A 20,003-nucleotide genomic window follows, 5' to 3' on the forward strand; every position below is an offset into this window, starting at 1 on the left:
TCTAAGTCTATGGTGACTACTAGTTTACATGTGCAGCGCTGTGCTCTGGAGCCTAAGTCCAGATTTCACTCTACTGAGCATGTCCATGATATAGTGCCTTCCCATTAGTGCTTGGACGTCAGGTGCTGTGGTGATGTGGCAGCTTCAGATTGGTCCACAGGCAAGGTCCTGTCTGTCTGGACTTGAGCAAGGTATAAAAAGCTCTCAATGGCACACACCTGTGTGCTAGTATCTTGTTTGTTTGGTGTGCTGGTGGCTACTTTACCACCCTGTGTGCACGTGTGCCGCTAATAGCACTGTGAGTGTTGGTCTAGACAGGCAGTGTAGGGTGGGAACTCCCGCTTAAAATTAGCATCTGCACCGGGCATCCTCAGGCACACAAGCTAAAGCACACCGTGTGTCAGATCAGGGTCAACCACCAGCTTAGTCTTCCCTGGGGGATTAAGTTATAGGGTCCCCAATTAGTATTTTTCTATACTCCTGTGCAGTCTAACAGGGTATAGTCCTATTTGCTTTGCTTCATAGTACCGCTCTATGGTGTAACAGAGATTGTTACTTTGTGCTCTGTGCACACTGAGTGACATTTAACTCAGTGTGCTTTAAGTGTTTTCTCGCAGCCTTGCTCCACCATTGTGCTAGCTGCGGTGTCTCCATCACCGCACAGTGGACCCTGGGTTGCGAACATGTAGGGTGATGGACTGATATGCGGACCTGTCTGAAGAAGAAAGATAAAATATAAAAAACATGCAGCGTACAATGCTTTATTGTAATTTGTATATATGTGTGGGGAAACATCTAGCATTAGTGAGAGACGGTGTAGTACTGAGTTTTGGCCACTAGATGGAGATATAGGATAGTGAGTAAAGGACCTAACAGTAGCTGAAGGTAGGAAGCGCATAGTCATGATGGGCGGAGTTACGGGGTCTGAGAAGGGGATTTCCAGAGAAAGGGAATAAAAGAAGGGAGAGTCCCAGATGGAGACAGACAGTCGGGGGGTGGCCCTGACAGGACAGCTACACCGAGAGGACGCCTGGGGTACCGGACGGACTCGACGAGGGGAAGCGCTGTGGCTGTGGGCCTAATGGCAGCCAAAGTGAAAGAACCTAGAGGGCCGTCGTAGACAAGAGAAGGAGAAGGTGATAGGTTCCCAGGCCAGCATGCAGGAGCTGTCGCATTGCTGTGGATGTCGGAGAAGACACCCAATAAAGAGGAACTGATTGAACGTTCATCTGTTTCTGGCTCCAGTCTATTTCGCTGCCGAAATAACCACCCCCCAGTCGGCACACGTACTACAAGTGGCGTAGTCGGCAGGATCATCACTACCCAACACAGGCGGTGAGGCCGCGCTGGGAGATAGAAGAAAAGGACCCGAGCTGAACGGGTTGAAGATTGTGATTTATGGACTGTGATTGATCTTGCTGGATTTAACCAAGAAAATCCAGAAAGAGACTTTGCGCACCTACAGAAATGGCGACTGTCAGGATGGAGTGGAGATGACGGCAGGAAGTCGAGGCCTGCCGAATCACCTGTGCCTGGGAGTCACTGCCGGTGTACCGGACACTTACTCGAAAAGAACCCCAAACCGAGCTGGAGCTGCTGGCTGCTGGACCCGTGGAGTTGGAGGTGAAGGCATGCCCGCCTGCAGCAGCAGCCGTGCCGAAGCAGCCACTGGAGAAGCTGTCACTGACGCGCCCTGTGGAACCATTGGGCCTGAAGGCCAGTCCTGCTGGAAGGCGGGATGAAGAACAGCAGCGGACTCCAGGTCGATGGGACCAGAAGCAGCAGAATAATGGCGGGGCCCTTCCCACTGGTGGAGGCTGGCGACATCGAGCTCTCACAGCAGGAGGGGGCCGATTCTGGTGACATCTTGGGAACTCTGGTCGCTCGGTTGCCCAAGCCTCTGGAGGAGCTGCGGAGCAGCCGGAAGGAAGCCGCGGCTTCGGGGAAGTTGAGCATCTCCCCGCCCTGGCCGGCAGCACCGCAGGCAGCACCCGCCTCCCTGCCTCGTACAAGCACTAGGCCCAAAATCCATGATATCGATCCCCAGCCTCCCCTCCCAGCTCCACCCTGTCCTACTTTACCAGCCCAAAGGGGTGCAAGGCCTAAGGTCCACGCTCCTGAGCCTCAGCCTCCACATTCAGCCTCCTCTTGCCCAGCATCATCGGCTCCTGATGGATCCGCGGCCTACACTGGGCCGGCTGACGTCGACCCTCAGCCTCCCTGCCCAGCTTCTCTTTGTCCCGCGTCACCAGTGTGGAGCGGGTCCGTGGCCTATATGGGGCCATCTGTCTGGATCTCCAACATCATTGCCCAGAAGAAGTCCAAGGAGCGGGAGATCTGGGCAGTCCTCCATGAGAAGGGGGTAACCACCATGTCTGTCCCACGGAGCCAACGGCCGTCTCATCTATACCAACGTTGAATGGGGCTACGGGGTCATTAAAGAGACAGAGACTGGCCACAAAGTCTACCTCAACGCAGCCTCCATCAAGCATGGGAGGGCCCTGCAGATGGGGGACTGAGTATCCTTTTATAAAGAGTACTGTCCCCGCGGCTACTATATGGTGGCTGAGATAGTACACCCAGAAGAATACGGAACCCCGTAAAGGAGAGGTAGACTCCAGGGTCTCGGGCACTAAGGACGTTCATGGCCCAGGGGCTGCCAGACATCCCAGGGGCTCCACGGCTGTGGGGGGTTTTCTTCTGCAGGTGGAGAAAATCGGCCATCAGGAGATGGCCCGGAGCACCGTTGACGTTCACGGACTACCGGGACTGCTGTGCGCCATTGCGCAGCATGGGGACTGTTCCGCGTCCCTTCGGGGTAAAAAACCCTATCTCCTGACGCAGCAGGAGTGTAATGGGGTATTTTCCGCAATGGAAGGGGGCACTCTTGTTTGCAAATGTTTTCATAATGGTTAATACAGTAATGTTTAAATAAATGTTTGAGGTTATAATGTCGAGAGAGAATTAGCGGATATGCTGAATAATTTAAATGTTGCCAGAAAAATGTATTCAAAAAGGTCCAGGTTGTAACTGTGAAAAATGTTTGCCATGATAAAAATGTAAAAGAAGGTATATGACGGTTTATGATTTGGAACAGACAGTGGTCCACAGGTCAGGTCCTTGGTGGGAGATACCCAAAACAATGGAGGGGGGAAAACGGTGACCTGGTAGGCCCAGCCTCGGTCATTTCACCCCTAGAACTAAACACAGCTCTGAAAGTGGAAAAGTGGAGGAGAGTACCCGTTGAGGAGTCCAGGTGGTCCTACTCCAACCAGAGAAGGTTTCAGAAGTGTAAGATATGTGGGGAAGAGTACTCGTCGAGGAGTCCGGGTGGTCATACCCCAATGAATGGAGATTGTCATAGAGGCATAAGTGCCTGCGGGTAGCCATCTACTACTCGGAGCTTAATTGCTCCCGGCTCTGCTAGCATCCCGTGTAGAGCTAGAGGGTTCCAGGCCCTGCTTGGTAACTGGCCATACAGACAAGAAAGTGGGGAAGTACTAAAAAACGAAGGATACAGGATTGGGGACGACAATTCTCAAAGCAAGGGGGTATGTAGGGGGATGGACTGATATGTGGATCTGTCTGAAGAAGGAAGATAAAATGTAAAAAAGTGCAGTATACAATGCTTTATTGTAATTTGTATATATGTGTGGGGAAACATCTAGCATTAGTGAGAGATGGTGTAGTGCTGAGTTTTGGCCACTAGATGGAGACATAGGATACTGAGCAAAGGACCTAACAGCAGCTGAAGCTTGGAAACGCATAGTCATGGTGGGCGGAGTTACAGGGTCTAAGAAGGGGATTTCCAGAGAAAGGGAATAAAAGAAGGGAGAGTCCCAAAGGGAGACAGACAGTCGGGGGGGGTGGCCCTGACAGAACAGCTGCACTGAGAAGACACCTGGGGTACCGGACAGACGGACTCGACAAGGGGAAGCGCTGTGGGCCTAACGGCAGCCTCAGTGAAAGAACCTAGAGGACCGTCGTAGACAGGAGGAGGAGATGACAGGTACCCAGGCCAGCATGCAGGAGCTGTCGTATTTCTGTGGATGACAGAGAAGACACCCAGTAAAGAGGACCTGATTGAACGTTCATCTGTTTCTGGCTCCAGTCTGTTTCGCTGACGAATGGGACCACCCCCCAGTCGGCACACGTATTACAAACACACCTTATTATAATTTTTTATTTGGTGTGTTCCGCCAATCCTAACAGTAAGTGTGGACATTTACTTGTCAGCATCATCCACTAGCAGAAGTAAAAAAGGGAGGGAAGGAAGGAAGGAGGCAGGAAGGCAGGGAGAGAAGGAGATGGGAGAGGAAAGGTGGGAAGGATGCAAAGAATGAAGAGCTGGGAGAAATTCAGGAAGAGAGAGAGAAAGAGGAAGGAAGGGAGGGAGGGAAGGAGGGAAAGGGAGGAAGGAAGAGATAGAAGGGAAGTGAGTGAAGGAGACAGGCAAAGGATGGAGAGAAGCAGAAAGGGAGAAGAAGGAAGGCAGGAAGGGATGGAAGGAAGGAAAGAGAGAGGAAGAAAGCGAGAGATGGAAGGAAGGAAAGTAAGGAGGTTAGGAGAGAGGCAGAGGAGGGAAGGAGAAAGGGAGAGAGAGAAGTAATGAAGGAAAGAAGTAATAGAGAGACAGAGAAGAGATGGAAGGAGAGAAAGGAAGGAGAGAGGAAGAGAGGGTGGAAGTATGCAGGAAGGAAGAGAGAGAAAGAGATAGGGAAAGGAAGGAAGAGATGGAAGGAAGGAAGTAAAAAAGGAAGAGAAGGAAAGGAGGGAGAGAGAAAGAAAAAGAAAGAAAGAGAGAGAGAGAAAGAAAGAAAGAATAGAAAAAGAAAAAGTAAAGAAGGTAGGGAGAGAGAGAAAGAGAAAGGAAGGGAAGGAAGGAAGGAAGGAGGGAAGAAAAGAGGGAGCGGAGTGAAGAAGGGAGGGAAGGAGAAAATGAGAAAAAGGAAGGGTAGGAAGGAATGAAGGAAGAGCGGGAAGGGAGAGAGAGAGAAAGGAAGGAAATGAGGAAGGAAAGAAGGGAGAAAGGTAAGGAAAGAAGCAAGGAAGAATTGGAAGGAGAGAAGGAAGTAGAGAGGAATAGGAGCAATGGAGAAAGGGAGAGGAAGAAAGGAAGGGAGGGAATGAAAGAAGGGAGATAGGGAAGGATGGAAGTGAGGTTTAGAAGGAAGAAAAAAAGAAGGAAAGAAAGAAATCATTGATTACCAAATTTTTAAAAGCTGCTTACAACAGTGTAGCAGAAGCAGCAATGAATCTGTAATAGATGCCAGTGCTCTGATGATCTACAATTAGCCATAACTGTAACAAGTAGCTGATAGCATTTAGCAGACATACAAAACTGACTATAGACACAATAGGATGGAGCAAGAGAATGAAGAAAGGCATAAAAAAGCAGTGTAATATAATCATATATGCATGTAAATGTCTACACTGGCACCTAAGGGAAATCTCCTTGAAATGGAATCTGTAAACTTGGTTATTATACATAATAGCAGAACACAGTGGATAATAAAAATGAGTGGAGTGCTCAGAATGGGGAGGTTGTCATCCTCTTTTCCCTATGTTTTTTTGACTAATTCCCTTATTCATGAGCATCTTTGTGACTATGGGCTTTGAATTGTTTTTTAAAGGTCTAGTCCCGATGACGGTGACGTTAGCATCCTCAGTGGTTTATATGAGGGAATAGCAAGGGATTAACTCCTTAGCACCCAGGAAGTTTGCATCCCCTTCTACATCCCTGGAAGCTGTTTCCCTTCCAGTTAAATCCATCAAATACACAAGTTTCCAGGGATCAAGCTGTGTCTAAGTGTTTCTTGCTTTCAGCTGCTTGCACTTCTGTCCCTGTCTCAGGGCAAGATCTTGTTATTAAATCATTCCATCTTGAAGACCAGTCCGTAATGCGTGAATGTGTAATTTCACGCGGGGGAGCAGTGTTGCCTATCATGAGTCTTGTCTTCACACTACATTATCCCCCTTTTTAAAAAAAAAAAAAAAAAAATGATTCCTGCATCCCTTTAAAGCTTTGCTTTGCAAGCGGAGGCTTTAATGTAAGTTGTCTGATTCTGTATTACGTGAAGGAGAAAACCTGGTAGAGGTTGTCTCTTTAAATCAGATCTGCAGTGTTGATGGACCCTCTAGCAGGCATGGTAAGAACCATTCTCACCTCTACAGCAGGGAGCTTGACCATACAGACTTACACATGCGATGGAAATGCTTTCCCTGTTAATATGCACTCTACCAGTCTTATTTCCATGGTTACAGCTCCCGCTTGTATGGTTGCTTCCATTCTGCAGGAAAAAAGAATTAGGAAGCGATCGCATATTCTTAGTGCCGTAGTTTAAAAAATCTAATGAAAGCAGCCCTGTTGTGACTTGCATTTTCAATTTTTTCTTTTTTTTTTCCCTCCTGCTTTCTCTCTCTCTCTCTGGCTCCCTCTCTCTCTCTGATCTACAGAACACTATAGCCATCGCTTCCATTCATTTGCCACAGTCTGCCTTTGCACAGTCTCCTTCATTGCAATCTGTTGATAACTCCACTTGCAAGCTCCAGCTCATTGTCTTTCGGAATGGAAAACTCTTTCCGATCACTGGGAACACAACCTATCTTGCAGATCAGGGAAAACGTCGGGCGGTTGCTACACCAGCTGTGCTTTCTAAAATAGGTAAGTTGCTCTTTTTTTTCCCCCCTGTGCCTGACGTTTGAATTTGCAAATGGGGGAACGATGTGCTTTTATTTTTTTTGCAAATTAGGACGGGGGGACTAGTCGTTCCTACCAGTAATCTAGACGTGAACAATGTGGCCAAGTTGTGAGATTAGAAAATTAATTGGACTTGACTTTGGTCATCATGAATAGGCAACCTAAGACTCGTAGTGTCATAATTGCACCGTATGGCCTCTTTCACACATCAGTATTTTTGATCAGTATTTCATCAGTATTTGTATGCCCAAACCAGGAGTGTTTCCAAAACAAAGAACAGACATCAGTCTTTCAATTATATTTTTTTTCTTGGTAAGTTCCATTCCTGGCTTTGGCATACAAACACTGATGCAAAATGCTGACCAAATACTGACGTGTGAATGAGCCTTTAATGAGGAAAGTTATCGCAGTCCCTATGAATGGTAGTACCTTGCTCCTTGCATATTAATGCCCATTCATGCAGTTCGACGAGGAGTAAGCGTCGTCCTCAGCCTCTCGCTGTGTCGTGCTGCAGACAGAGCTAAGGGTTCTGCTGAACGTCAAAGCTTTACATGCGATGGGTTGATGAATGGTTACATAAGACGTAGATTAGAATAATCGGTGGTGATCTCAAAGTTGACGCCACAACAATTAAAAGTGCAATTAATGGACGCAAAACTTTTCAGAATGCCTCGAAGAACAGTAATCACGATCCATATGGCATTGTCCAAGGTGTAAAATGTTAACAATTGTCCATGACCCCCTTTCTTTGCCTCCATAAAACCTTTCTCATGTGTTTTCTCATTTTGCAGATGGGTACAATTTCGGAAACCTCATTCATCCATTGACCATAGCCCTGAGACACTTTACAAGTGGTATAGACCCTTTTGCTGCCTTTTGGGATTTTGACCTTCTTGACGGAAATGGGGGCTGGTGTGGAGAAGGTTGCCACATAATTACCTCGACTGCAAATATAACCACCATTCAGTGCACTCACTTCGGTAACTTTGCCGTGCTAATGGTGAGTACTTTTTTTTTTCTAACGGTGACACAGGCTGTACAGCCCCCTCTCAAAAAAGCCAAATCATTCTGATAAATGTGCAGAGGACTGTGTAACGTGTTAAAGACGATAGAAGCACTCTTTTCAATTTGCATTTGATTCCTTGCATTAAAGTTAATGATTCAAGCCTGACCGGGACGACTTGCTCTCTTTAACCCCTGGCGCGTTGGAAGGTCTAGGCGTGAAATACTTTGCATGGCTTCTTATTTTTTGTTATCTATGAATGGATTCACAGTCGGCCTCTATGCCAGAGCTTTGGGCAGGAGTTGAGGGCTGATTGATTAACATCAGGCAGTTCTACATTGCAGGACTGCACCCGAGATGGTTGTCTGCTTTGTTCCCGTCTTGCACTGTGTTGATCATACTAATTAGTTGCAGGAATACCGCAATGTTGAATCATTTAATAAATGGTTGAAGGAATAGGATTGAGAGATCCACTTTGAAGATAAGAGGTTCCTCTTTGCTCAGTGCATCCAGGTAGGAATAAGTACATTGTTGGCGGATGGGAAATAAGAGTAAAAAAAATGATCTTTTCTAATGGAAGCATTTTCCTCCGAGCTGACTGTGTGGATGGCCTTCATTGCAGTATGTTTTTTACTATTTCTCCATAGAAAGTTATCCCATTGGGGTTATTAGGAGAACATTTAAGTTAATAATAAGCAAATCGAGGCGAAACGATTCTCTTATTATTGTAGCGTCATGTTTATGATGCCGATAGGGATTTTAATAACGGCATTTCGGAAGGGTTTGTAGTAATTGGCAATAATGCGTAATGCAATACACAACGCGTCGGAGGCTCGTTGTTGCATCGGCTCTTTGCATTAAGTTAATGTCGCTTTTTTTATGGGTTTGGAAAAGGACAGGCACAGACGACGGTGAGATTGTGAAGACGTGTGCAGAGAATTCCAAGCTGCTGCAGTCACAGAGAGCACAGACGTCAGCCAATCATCACAGGAGGCTGTGACCGAAGCCGGAGACTATATCCATGTGATTATTGCTGTCTACTTCATGAGAAACCAAATTGATTACGAGCCTGCTCCGCGGTCGTCCATTAAAAAAACATTGGACGTGCACATAGCTTAGAATTGTACGGTATCCACGTCACATCATTTGGGATACAGTAGTCAAACCCTAACTCGCCGGGTGATGTGGAACTACAAGGCTCCATGTGATTCCATGCTGTTGGCAATGTGCCAGCCTCCCCTATGTGCCGCATACTGATTTTCCCATAAGATGCGGATACAATACTTTTTGGTGTTTGCTGCACTTTGCATTGATTGTTTTCCGTATTTTCACATTAGGCTCAGAATATTACGGTGTCCAGTCGTGCACACATGGCTAATTTACATAGTTTTCATTTGGCTCGGTGGAGAATGCTTATTTGGGAATATTATGACATACTGGGACTGTTAAGTGTGGTGATGGAGCTAAATTTACTGCAGCATTTGGATGTGGCTATAAAGGGTCTTTGGGGATGTCCGGTCATATACTGCTCATTACTTTGTCTATATATGTATATAAGGCCTCATTCATGGATAGAACACTTTACCATTATAGTCTATGGTCCTGTTCACATATCTGTGGTTTCTTTTATGCAAACTGATTTTCCACAAAAAAAAAAAATAAATCCAATCCTTGACACTGATGACAGTTTTTTTTTTACATTTTGTGCAAAATATTTCACTTGTAATAAATTGCATTAAAATGTGCAAAATGGAGTTCAAAAGGCATTGACTACAGAGCTGAAGCTGTATTAGCCTAGAGCTGCGTGACGATGCATTATGCTACATGCTGTCACGTTGATTGATTGTCAGTAGGGCCACATCGTGACCTGTGGTCTGCCCCAATGGAGAGTTACAGAAATGTCATTCCTGTGGTATATCCTACATGATTGTGAACCCGTAGCCTTCAATGTAAGGTGGTGCAACCTGTCATGTCACCCAATTCACCCCTGGACCAAGCTTTCCAAAGCGAAACGCGCGTCGGGTGTGTTGGGTCCCTGGTTTGCGGCTTTAACTAGATAACTATCACTGCTGCATATTTACTGTGGGTCTAGTCAGTTCACTTTTTGTTTCCTTTTGTATGTGTATCTGCTCTGCTCATGGTCTATTCCTTAAACTACATTTCCCTACTATTATTACTAACGTCACTTTCTTCCTGCCAATGTGATTTTTTGGTTTTCCCCATGAGCTGAGCAGATCTACTTAATTTTGACAGCATATATTTGCTCATTTGTGTACCCCCTTAATTATGCATTGCATGTATTGCCATTTTAGGCCATGTTTTGCCATGAGCACCAGTTTATATATTGAATGTGTCTACAAAAAATATAGAGCATTTAACATATATTCCTGACCCCTCTGTTTCTACTTCGGCCTCAAGGTAGTGCCCCATTTTGGTTGCAGGTGACTCAAGACAGTGTCGGTCCTGTTTTATTTCTGGAACTTTTGGTGTCGCAAGATTGTTTGGTTTTGTTTACTACTTGCCAAGTGCCCTGGGCGAGGTTGTCTGCTATGTTAACTCCTATTTCTCGGACTTCCACTGCCAGTCAATGAGTCCTACCTAACTGGCTCAATGCTCTACTCTTTGCTCTTGTGTGTTGTCTTCCTGATTTTTACCGTTTTGTGACCTCAGCTTGAATTTTGAACATCCACTTTTTTCCAGTTTTGTCCCTGATGTGGCCTCTTGGCACTGACCCCATGTGGTGATCCTCCTTGTTACTGATTCACTCTTCCGGCTGGAATCCTTTCCATGAGAACAATTCAGTGGACCCCATTATAAGACCAACTATTTGTACAGAGGTTAAAGGGTGAAGTTTCTGGTTCCTCTGGACTCTTCCACATGGAGTGGCTTGTGCCAAGTCTGTCTGCGGTAGCTTTTTTGAGCCTGTGGCAGATGTGACAATAAAACTTTAATTTTAGATAATGGAACCTCTTAGTATGGAGTTGTTGGACCTAGACAGTGCGCATGAGCTCTACAGCCCCCCATATTATTTAGCTGACAGCTATCTTGCCCAACTTCCCCAAATCTGCTGAGTGTTCCTGTATTCCATAAGAGAGTCGCTGTTAAACATCTCTAAATAAGGCAGCTTACCTCTTAGAAAACAAAAGGATTGGTAATCAGAAATATTGGATCCTTCTGTCCCCCAACACCAACTGTAGGGTGAAAGTCAGGAAGTCGCCATAGACTATGTTAACATGTTGCATTTTTGCTCTGTGTTTTTTGTTTTTTTTTGGCAAATTAAGACTGGTTTCACACTTGCGTTTTTTTGCGCAAAAAAAGCATGCATTTTTTTCCTATTATTTTCATGGGTGTGCATACACATGCGTTTGTACGCATTTATATGTGCATGCGTTTTTTTGTAGTGTGCGCTCTGGCGCGCAAAATGCTCTCTGTTGCATTTTTTGAGCATTTGACTTGCCCCCAAAAAACGCATGCGCACGCAATGCGTTTTTTTTTTCACCCAACCACCCATTATATTCTATGGGTGCACTGACGAGCGCATGTTAATGCGCACATCAGCGCAAAAAAAGCATGCGTTTTTAAAAAAAAAAACGCGCGCAAAACAAAAACACACAAAAATGCATGATGCTTTTTTAATGTGCGTTTGCACTGCGCACTGTGCGCAGCGCAAAAAAAACGCAAGTGTGAAAGTACACTAAAAGCTGCATTTTACAGTACCAGCAAAAACTATGAGATTTCAGAAATCTCTTGCACACACATTGTTGTTTTTCCTGACTGTATTGGAAAACTGCCGCATTTTTGCATTTCTTTCAGTGATTTTGCAGCATTTTTCCCCCTTAGAAAGCAATAAGTAAGTGGAAAAAAGCAGGAAAATGCAGTTATTAGGTTTTGCTGTGTTTTTGGTGCAAAAAACTCAAGAACAACAGTCATTAAACCATTAGCATGAAAAACACAGCAAAAATGGAACGAAAAACGCAGCAAAACCTGCTTTTTTAAGTAGTATATACTCGAGTATAAGCCGACCCCCCCCCCCTAATTTTGCCACAAAAAACTGGGAAAACTTATTGACTCGAGTATAAGCCTAGGGTGGAAAATGCAGCAGCTACTGGTAAATTTAAAAAATAAAAATAGATACCAATAAAAGTAAAATTAATTGAGACATCAGTAGGTTAAATGTTTTTGAATATCCATATTGAATCAGGCACCCCATATAATGCTCCATACAGTTCATGATGGGCCCCATATGATGCTCCATACAAAATACACCCCATATAATGCTGAACAAAGGTCAATAATGACCCCATAAGATGCTCCATAGAATAATATGCCCCATATGCTGCTCCATAAAGGTTATGGCCCCATAAGATGTTCCATAGATTATGCCCCCATATGCTGCACCTTAAGATTCTCCATAGAATAGGCCCCATATGCTGCCCCGTAAGATGCTGCATACATTATGCCCATATGCTGCCCCCATAAGATGCTCCATAGAATAGGCCCCATATGCTGCCCCATAAGATGCTCCATAGATTATACCCCTATATGCTGCCCCCATAAGATGCTCCATAGATTATGCCCCTATATGCTGCCCCTATAAGATGCTCCATATATTATACCCCTATATGCTGCCCCCATAAGATGCTCCATAGATTATGCCCCTATATGCTGCCCCTATAAGATGCTCCATAGATTGTGCCCCCATATGCTGCCCCCATAAAATGCTCCATAGATTATGCCCCTATATGCTGCCCCTCTAAGATGCTCCATACATTATGCCCCTGTATGCTGCCCCTTAAGATGCTCCATAGATTATGCCACAATATGCTGCACCCTATAAGATGCTCCATAGATTATGCCACAATATGCTGCCCCCATAAGATGCTCCATAGATTATGCCCCTATATGCTGCCCCTATAAGATGCTCCATAGATTATGCCCCCATATGCTGCCCCCATAAGATGCTCCATAGATTATGCCCCTATATGCTGCCCCTCTAAGATGCTCCATACATTATGCCCCATATGCTGCCCCCAGAAGATGCTCCATAGATTATGCCACAATATGCTGCCCCCATAAGATGCTCCATAGATTATGCCCCTATATGCTGCCCCTATAAGATGCTCCATAGATTATGCCCCCATATGCTGCCCCATAAGATGCTCCATAGATTATACCTCTACTGTATATGCTGCCCCCATAAAATGCTCCATAGATTATGCCCCTTTATGCTGCCCCCATAAGATGCTCCACAGATTATGCCCCTATATGCTGCCCCTATAAGATGCTCCATACATTATGCCCCCATATGCTGCCGCTGCTGCATTTAAAGATTAAAAAAATTACATAATCACTTCTCCGTCGCTGGGGCCAGGTGCCGGTGTCACTGCTGGCACCTGAGATATTCACCTGTCCCCCGGTCCATCGCTGCTTGCTGCTGTCTGGCATGTCATCTGTCAGTGACGTTCAGACTGCAGGGGGCATGGCGCGCACTACGTCACCGTGTCCTCTGCTATCTAAACGTCACTGACAGATGACGTGCCAGACAGCAGCAAGCAGCGATGGACCCCGGACAGGTGAGTATCGCTATACTTACCCATCCTGGCACGGTCTCTGCAGCCCCCAGCTTCTCCACGATCTCCCTTCCTGCCTTCAGCGGTCACGTGGTACCGCTCATTAAACTCATGAATATGCGCATATTCATGAGTGTAATGAGCGGTACCATGTGACCGCTGAAGGAAGGAAGGGAGATCGTGGAGAAGCTGGGGGCTGCAGAGACCGTGCCAGGACAGGTAAGTATGACCTGACACCCTCGCCCCCCTCCCCCTCCGACCCCCTGGTGTATATGACTCGAATATAAGCCGAGAGGGGGACTTTCAGCCCCAAAAAATGGGCTGAAAATCTCGGCTTATATTCGAGTATATACGGTAGCTTCTTTCCTGCCAAGAGAGCAAGTTTTGCCTGCTTTTAGAATGTAAATCACCAAAGTCGTACAAATGTCCAAAATTATGAAAAAGGTGCACTCCTATCTTATTAATTGATATATCACTCGCATAGGTCATCACTTTATGAGCACTGAAGTTTGTCCTCTACTGTAGAACCCCCACCAATCTCGGTCAGAAGTGCTGCTGTGCAAGTAAAAACTGTATTTTGTATGCTTCATTCTCTGACTAGGTGGGGTCCTAAATTTCAGACTTTCAGCAATCATTAGGAAAATGCATATCCAGTGATTTGGATTGGATTTACCTACAGAAATAGGAGTAAAAAAATATGGTCCTCCATCCACCTGGTGATCACTAATTCATTGTAAATGTTCTAAATGTTTAATGGTAACTCTACTTCTAACATAGTAACATAGTAACATAGTTTTGAAGGCTGAAGGAAGACCTTATGTCCATCTAGTTCAGCCTATTTTTAGTGCAGCTGTTCTGCATTGTTGATCTTGGGGAGGGCAAAAAACCCACAGAGTAGAAGCCAATTTTCTCCATAGGGAAAAAAATCCCTTCCCCTAAGCTGGGTCAACCATCTACCTATAATATTATGTTATTCGTAACCTTCTATACTGTTACTCACAAGAAAAGCATCCATTCCTTTCTTACATTCATTCAGTGAGTTGGCCATCACCACTTCCTCAGAAAGAGAATTCCAGAGCCTCACTGCTCTTACCATGAAGAACCCTCTTCTATGCTGGTGCAGAAATTGTCTTTCCTCCTAACAAAGAGAATGCCCCCTTGTTCTTGTCACAGTCTTTGGTACAAACAGTTCATTGGAGAGATCTCTGTATTGCCCTCTGATATACTTGTACATATATATTAAGTCTCCCCTAAGTCTTCTCTTTTCTAGAGTAAATAGACCTAATTTTGATAACCTTTCTGGGTATTGTAGTGAACCAATTCCATTTATCATTTAGTAGCCCGCCTTTGAACCCTTTCAAGTTCAGTAATGTCTTTCTTGAGCACCGGCGTCCAAAATTGCACACAATACTCCAAGTGTGGTCTGACGAGTGATTTGTACAGAGGGAGAATTATGTTTTCATCTCGTGTCCCCAGACCTCTTCTAATGCATCCCATGACTCTATTTGCTTTGGTGGCAGCTGCCTGACACTGGGCACTCCAATTTAGCTTCTTATTGACTAAGATGCCTAAGTCTTTTTCCATGTCTGATTTCCCCAGCAGTTTCCCATTTAGTAAGTAAATAGTAAATTGTGGGACCACCTCCTCGACCTTGAGAACATGGGGTCCCACAATTACTGTTACCTATGAGTAATACACATACATATACCATACACATTTGAGGCCAACCTCAATCAATCATCCTAGGGATCTGTAAGAAAAGTTTCTCAAGGGGAGACCAATTAGAGAGCCTAGGGTAAATTGAGCTATTGGTGGTCCGAAAATTGAGATAAGACTCTATGCAGAGTCACCTGTAGTGCCAATGTAACATTTGGTGACACATTTGACATGAGCATCATCATAGTTAAATGGCCGATATAAAATGCAGAATGCTTACTGTATATACGAGGAGCCAGAACTAATTTGGAGAAAATACATCGGCTGCTAATTTCCACTTCAAAATACCTGATGTTGTGCCAAGTATGATACTCAAAGTGACATCTTCTCTGCCGAGCTCTATCTCTTACCACGTCTAATGTCTGTCCGTGTTTAACGCCAAGTCTAATACTGATAGCCATATGGGGTTCTGTACCAAATGTAATATGTGGATTAATTAGTGCCAGGTTTAATTTACACAACCATACATAGTAAAGTAACATGTCGGAGGACAGCAATGAATCCAGTTATTGGCTGTTAATCATGTACATCTGGCCGAATCCTTATGCTTGATGATATCTCAATGCTAGATCACTGAAGGTGGAGATGGAACCTTCTATGGTATAACTCAACAAGCTCCACTGTATGTCTGCTGCATGTAAGGCATGTAGGTGTCTACTTTTAAGTTAATCTTAAAGGGTATCTATTATTTTATAAAACTTTTGACCTGACATTTGGGGTCCAATTGCTATGACCCCCAGCTATTCGTAAATTGAAAAGGGCAGAATTGCTCAGCTGAGCACTGTGCCTTTTTGGCTTTGATCATTTTTTCTCAACTCCCCTACAGACTATTTATAGATCCCTATTGAATGACACAGCGATAATTTGGACACTGGTGAGGGAGTGAATTATTCTTAATTATGATATATGTACTATTCCTTTTTTCAGTACATCAAGGGACATGACCCATTGTTTCATATGAGACTGTCTGTTGACCCATGTTGCATGTTCATTTGTGGAATGCTTGCTGATTTCGTATTGCATCAGCCCACTGTGGTTTACAAGTCTACACAACATGGAGGACAAATATGCAGTCTAATTAAACAATCGAACAACGAGGGATTACCTCCCTCATCTTACCCCAATCCTGTGGGACGTTGCCCTGCAATGAAAGCTGTGGGATATAAAAGGGCCCTGCTCCTGTCACTGGTGTGACTATACAAGATGTCAACCCAGGAACCACGGTTCTATCTGGTGCAATACAGATCTGCTTACCTGCCCATCACTAAGCTGAAAAAGTTGTCTAGAGAACACAGGTTGGGACAATCAGATCACCTGACCACATACCTCACTGTGCTCAGTCAGCTTGCTAAGTTTGCCCATATTTCTTATCTGTGGGTGCCCGCCAAAAGTGGGCTGCTACTGGTTGGTGTATTTGGCCTGGAAATCCCTGCAGTCACACAGATTGTAATCCACAGTGAGCCAGTGAAAGCTGTCATTTACACCATATTGTGTACTTGCTGGGAATATACTATATGTTGTTGACTGTTGGTAATCCAATAACATTTTATCGGAGTGTGGTACCCTCACCCTGTGCTGTCTGAGTAATGTTCGGACCACAGGAAAGGAGTACGGGCATTCAGTGGAATGATACCTTACCAGTGCAGTCTTTCTAAAGACAGCCAGGCCAGTGAACAAAAGCACCCACTGACCCTCGTGTCTCCATACCATAGGACTGGGTACTTGGTTCTTCAAGTAGAGAGGAGAAAAAGCTAAAGGGACACTGCACTCAACTTAGTTTTTGAACCTTTATTTCAATAAGTAAATGGATTCTCAACACTCGGCTCATCAAAATCAAAACTTCTGACATGTCACTTTTAGCTAATGTCAATCATACCATAAGAAATGTCTCCCATTGTAAATAATGGTGTGCCAATCTTCTTAAAATAGAATTTGCTTTTGTCGGAACTTTGTTAGGCACTATTGTGCCATAATCTGAGTATATCAAACAATGCCCTTGTACGTTGATAGGAGAGTTTTGGAACAGTCTTAAATTGTTATTCTCAAGATAATAATTATCACCTATTCCTGGGTTAGGGCATAACTAATTGCTGGAATTCCACTGACCATGAAAACAAGACTCTAAACCCAGGCACCTTGCTCTGCAGAGCCCTGTCTTGAAAGAAGCGGAGGTGGACATATTTGACCTCCTCTCCTTTCATTGCTTTTAGGACTGGCGAAAAATAGCAGAGCACTGCGGTCAACTTTCTCTGTTTAGACCTCCAGCAATCTGACCCCCAATGATCTGTAAGTTATGCCCTACCATTTTGGGAATAACCACAGGAAAGCGATGATGCATAGCAAAGGTTAAACGTTGATTTTTCAGCTAAAGATTTTTGGTAGTGAAGTTGAATAGTTGGCAGAGATGGGTTTTCCGTTTGCCAGGCAACTAAAGTTTTCTCCTGAGCTTTTGAAGAAAGTTATAAGCTATTACTGTATAGTTTGACTGTAGTAGAGCAAAGATAGGATTTATTCACTAGGTTTGAAATTCTTGATGAACCATAGTAATTTGTAATATATTGCAATCATCATATTATATATCACTGTGTACTTACAATTGCTCATTTTGCCTTTCTGCCCAGTTAATTCTTCTCATTCCATTATGTATATGACATCACATGTCTAAAAACTGACTAATCGGATCCCTGTAAGCTCTATGTAAAAACAGGAGGTCAATTTTCCCTGTATGAGTCATGAGTCCCTGCAAAAGTCCCTGGCAGTTGAAGAGAGAATGATAAATACAGAGACTTCCTGTTTCTACATAGAGCAGAGAAAACAGAAGGATTAACTTTAACTGTCTAGAAAGGCGAAATCACAGATTTCCTCTAAGGATCTTTGTTTTTTGCACAAAGTGAATAGAAATTTCAAAGATCGTCTTACGCTTCTGAGGGCCTTCGCCCACACAATTGATTGATTTAAATGGGTGTAGAACGTATTCCACTCTGGGAGTGGCGCTGCAGACGCGCTGAACACTAACAGTTGATTGTTGCGAATCCCAGAAAGGGACAATTTGTAATCAACTTTTTGTCAATGGACCCTTCTATCAAGAAGGGATTAGAAGAAAGTAGAGACTCGATTTAATTACATGATGAAGAGATCCAACGGCTAACTTCATTGCAGCACATGGACTAAGCTTTCTATAAGCCAGTAATATATTTTCTTAGTAAACGTTATAAACAGGCATTACATGAAAGGAAAGGCACGGAGAGTCAGATTGCAAAAATCATACCAAGAATGCTGTGAATCCGGGATAATTGCCCAGTTTGACCATCCAGGGACCGGTCCAAGAAAAACCTTCCTGTTATTTTATACTCTTTTACCCATTATTGCTGTTTTGCGTTATTTGTTTGTTGGCTTTCTCAGTTCATTTCAATGGATGTAAGTAATAAAATAAAATGCTCTCAAGCTTTATAGTGTGTGCAGAAACACGAGTTCAGCCATGAAGCTCAGCAATGTGAACCACAGAAGTACAACAGCTAATACCCATTGTGGGGATTATAAGCGAGGTGTCTACTCCATAATAACGGCGGAAACTCGAAAGCTCGAAAAACCGGTTCAACGGAAAATTACAAAATATATATTTAGTATTTTCATATGTTTTCATTAGGTATAAAGAGTGGCAAACATTTAGATTGAAATAGTAGATTAATCTGGGGTCCAAATAAATGAAGAATGTAGTTGTGAAATTAAGTTAGGTGCCTAGTCTGAGGTCTGATTTCGAGGGATGGCCTCGGATTTGAATAATTTATGGGCCTTAATTTATTTTGAGGTTGATCTGCGACATGATGTGTCCAAATTCCCATGTCTCCATCTCTTCTTATGTGGCCAGTGGTACTGTTGTCCCAACATGCTCTGATCATTTACAAGCTTATACTGAGTTTTCGCTGCCCTTTAAGGGTTTGTCCACTACTTTAAGGCTTGTTTTCAATAGGTGCTGATCTGCAGTACCAACAGTGAATGTAGTAGTGTTGTTCTGGCTTTGTACACTGTTTAAGACAGCGCTTACTGCATGTGTTGGGGGACACTCGCTTAACAACGGGATGAAGGCACGCGGGCACATTTTCTCCACAAAACAGTCTACTTGGGTTTAATTTACTCTGCGTAAACGACCATGTTACACATCACACACATAGTCCATAGCACTTCCTAGTACACGGTTTAATTCGCAGTCCCTAAACATGCCGGACTTCTTTGTCCAGTTACCGTGAGTGACTGCACGCCGAACAGTTCATTAACAGTCCACGAAACACAACAGGCACCAACATACAACATTAAGTTGCAGTCTCTAAACATGTTGGACCTTACTCTGTCCAGTTACCATGGGTGACTGCATAGTTCATTACCATACATGGAACATCATAAGCACCAACAGTCTGTTCCAATGGCAGTTACTTGTCTGCCCATAACCCCCTTGTCTGGAGTTACCTTAAAGGAGCTCCTGCTCCACAAGCTGAGTACTCATCAGTCCCTTCTCCTGGGAAAACTGCTTTACTGGGATCACTGTCTCAGCAGATGCCTTGGAACAAGGGCACACCCGACAGTCCAGACCCTCAGAAAGTCCATAGCTTCCCCAACACAGTGCTATCATAGACTCTGCACACACGTGGTCTCACCCTGTGCTCTTCAGGAATCCAATTCCCTTGTGGGACCTTCCCACACAGCAACCATCCAGTTCCATGGCCTCTCCATGTGCTATTCAGGGCGTCCGTCCAACACACAGGTCTTTAGGTCCATGGCCTTTCCATGTGCTATTCAGGAATTCAGTCCTACTCCCAGGACCTTCCAACACACAGGCCATCCAGAACCTTAAACACTGACCATGTGACCCAAACCCTGGTCACATTATGTAGCTGTAAGCACCCCCATAGGTGGGCGGTGTATGTGTGGTTAGCCAGTCCCACCCAGCTCTCCAACTAACCCTATAATCCCCCCTTATAAGTAAGCAAACACTTGTGGAACTACAAGTCGCAGAGCA

At 44.4% G+C, this 20,003-nt stretch overlaps 1 protein-coding gene across 5 annotated transcripts in view; it reads left to right on the top strand.

Annotated features, from left to right (window-relative positions):
- ADGRA1 (adhesion G protein-coupled receptor A1) overlaps positions 1-20,003 on the top strand; it is a 1,190,508-nt gene that overhangs the window by 846,790 nt on the left and 323,715 nt on the right. For 2 of the 5 annotated variants that reach the window (XM_073546510.1, XM_073546511.1), the window contains 2 exons: positions 6,457-6,664; positions 7,492-7,700. In XM_073546510.1, the coding sequence (XP_073402611.1) occupies positions 6,457-6,664; positions 7,492-7,700 (417 nt within the window). Of the gene's footprint in view, positions 1-6,072; positions 6,150-6,456; positions 6,665-7,491; positions 7,701-7,720; positions 8,217-20,003 lie in introns of those variants that run through there. The other 3 variants (XM_073546513.1, XM_073546517.1, XM_073546515.1) reach the window with 3 other exon arrangements.

The sequence above is a fragment of the Dendrobates tinctorius genome, unplaced genomic scaffold (assembly GCF_039654945.1).
Source record: "Dendrobates tinctorius isolate UK_male_01 unplaced genomic scaffold, ASM3965494v1 ptg000147l, whole genome shotgun sequence".
NCBI classification, from domain to species: Eukaryota; Metazoa; Chordata; class Amphibia; order Anura; family Dendrobatidae; genus Dendrobates; species Dendrobates tinctorius.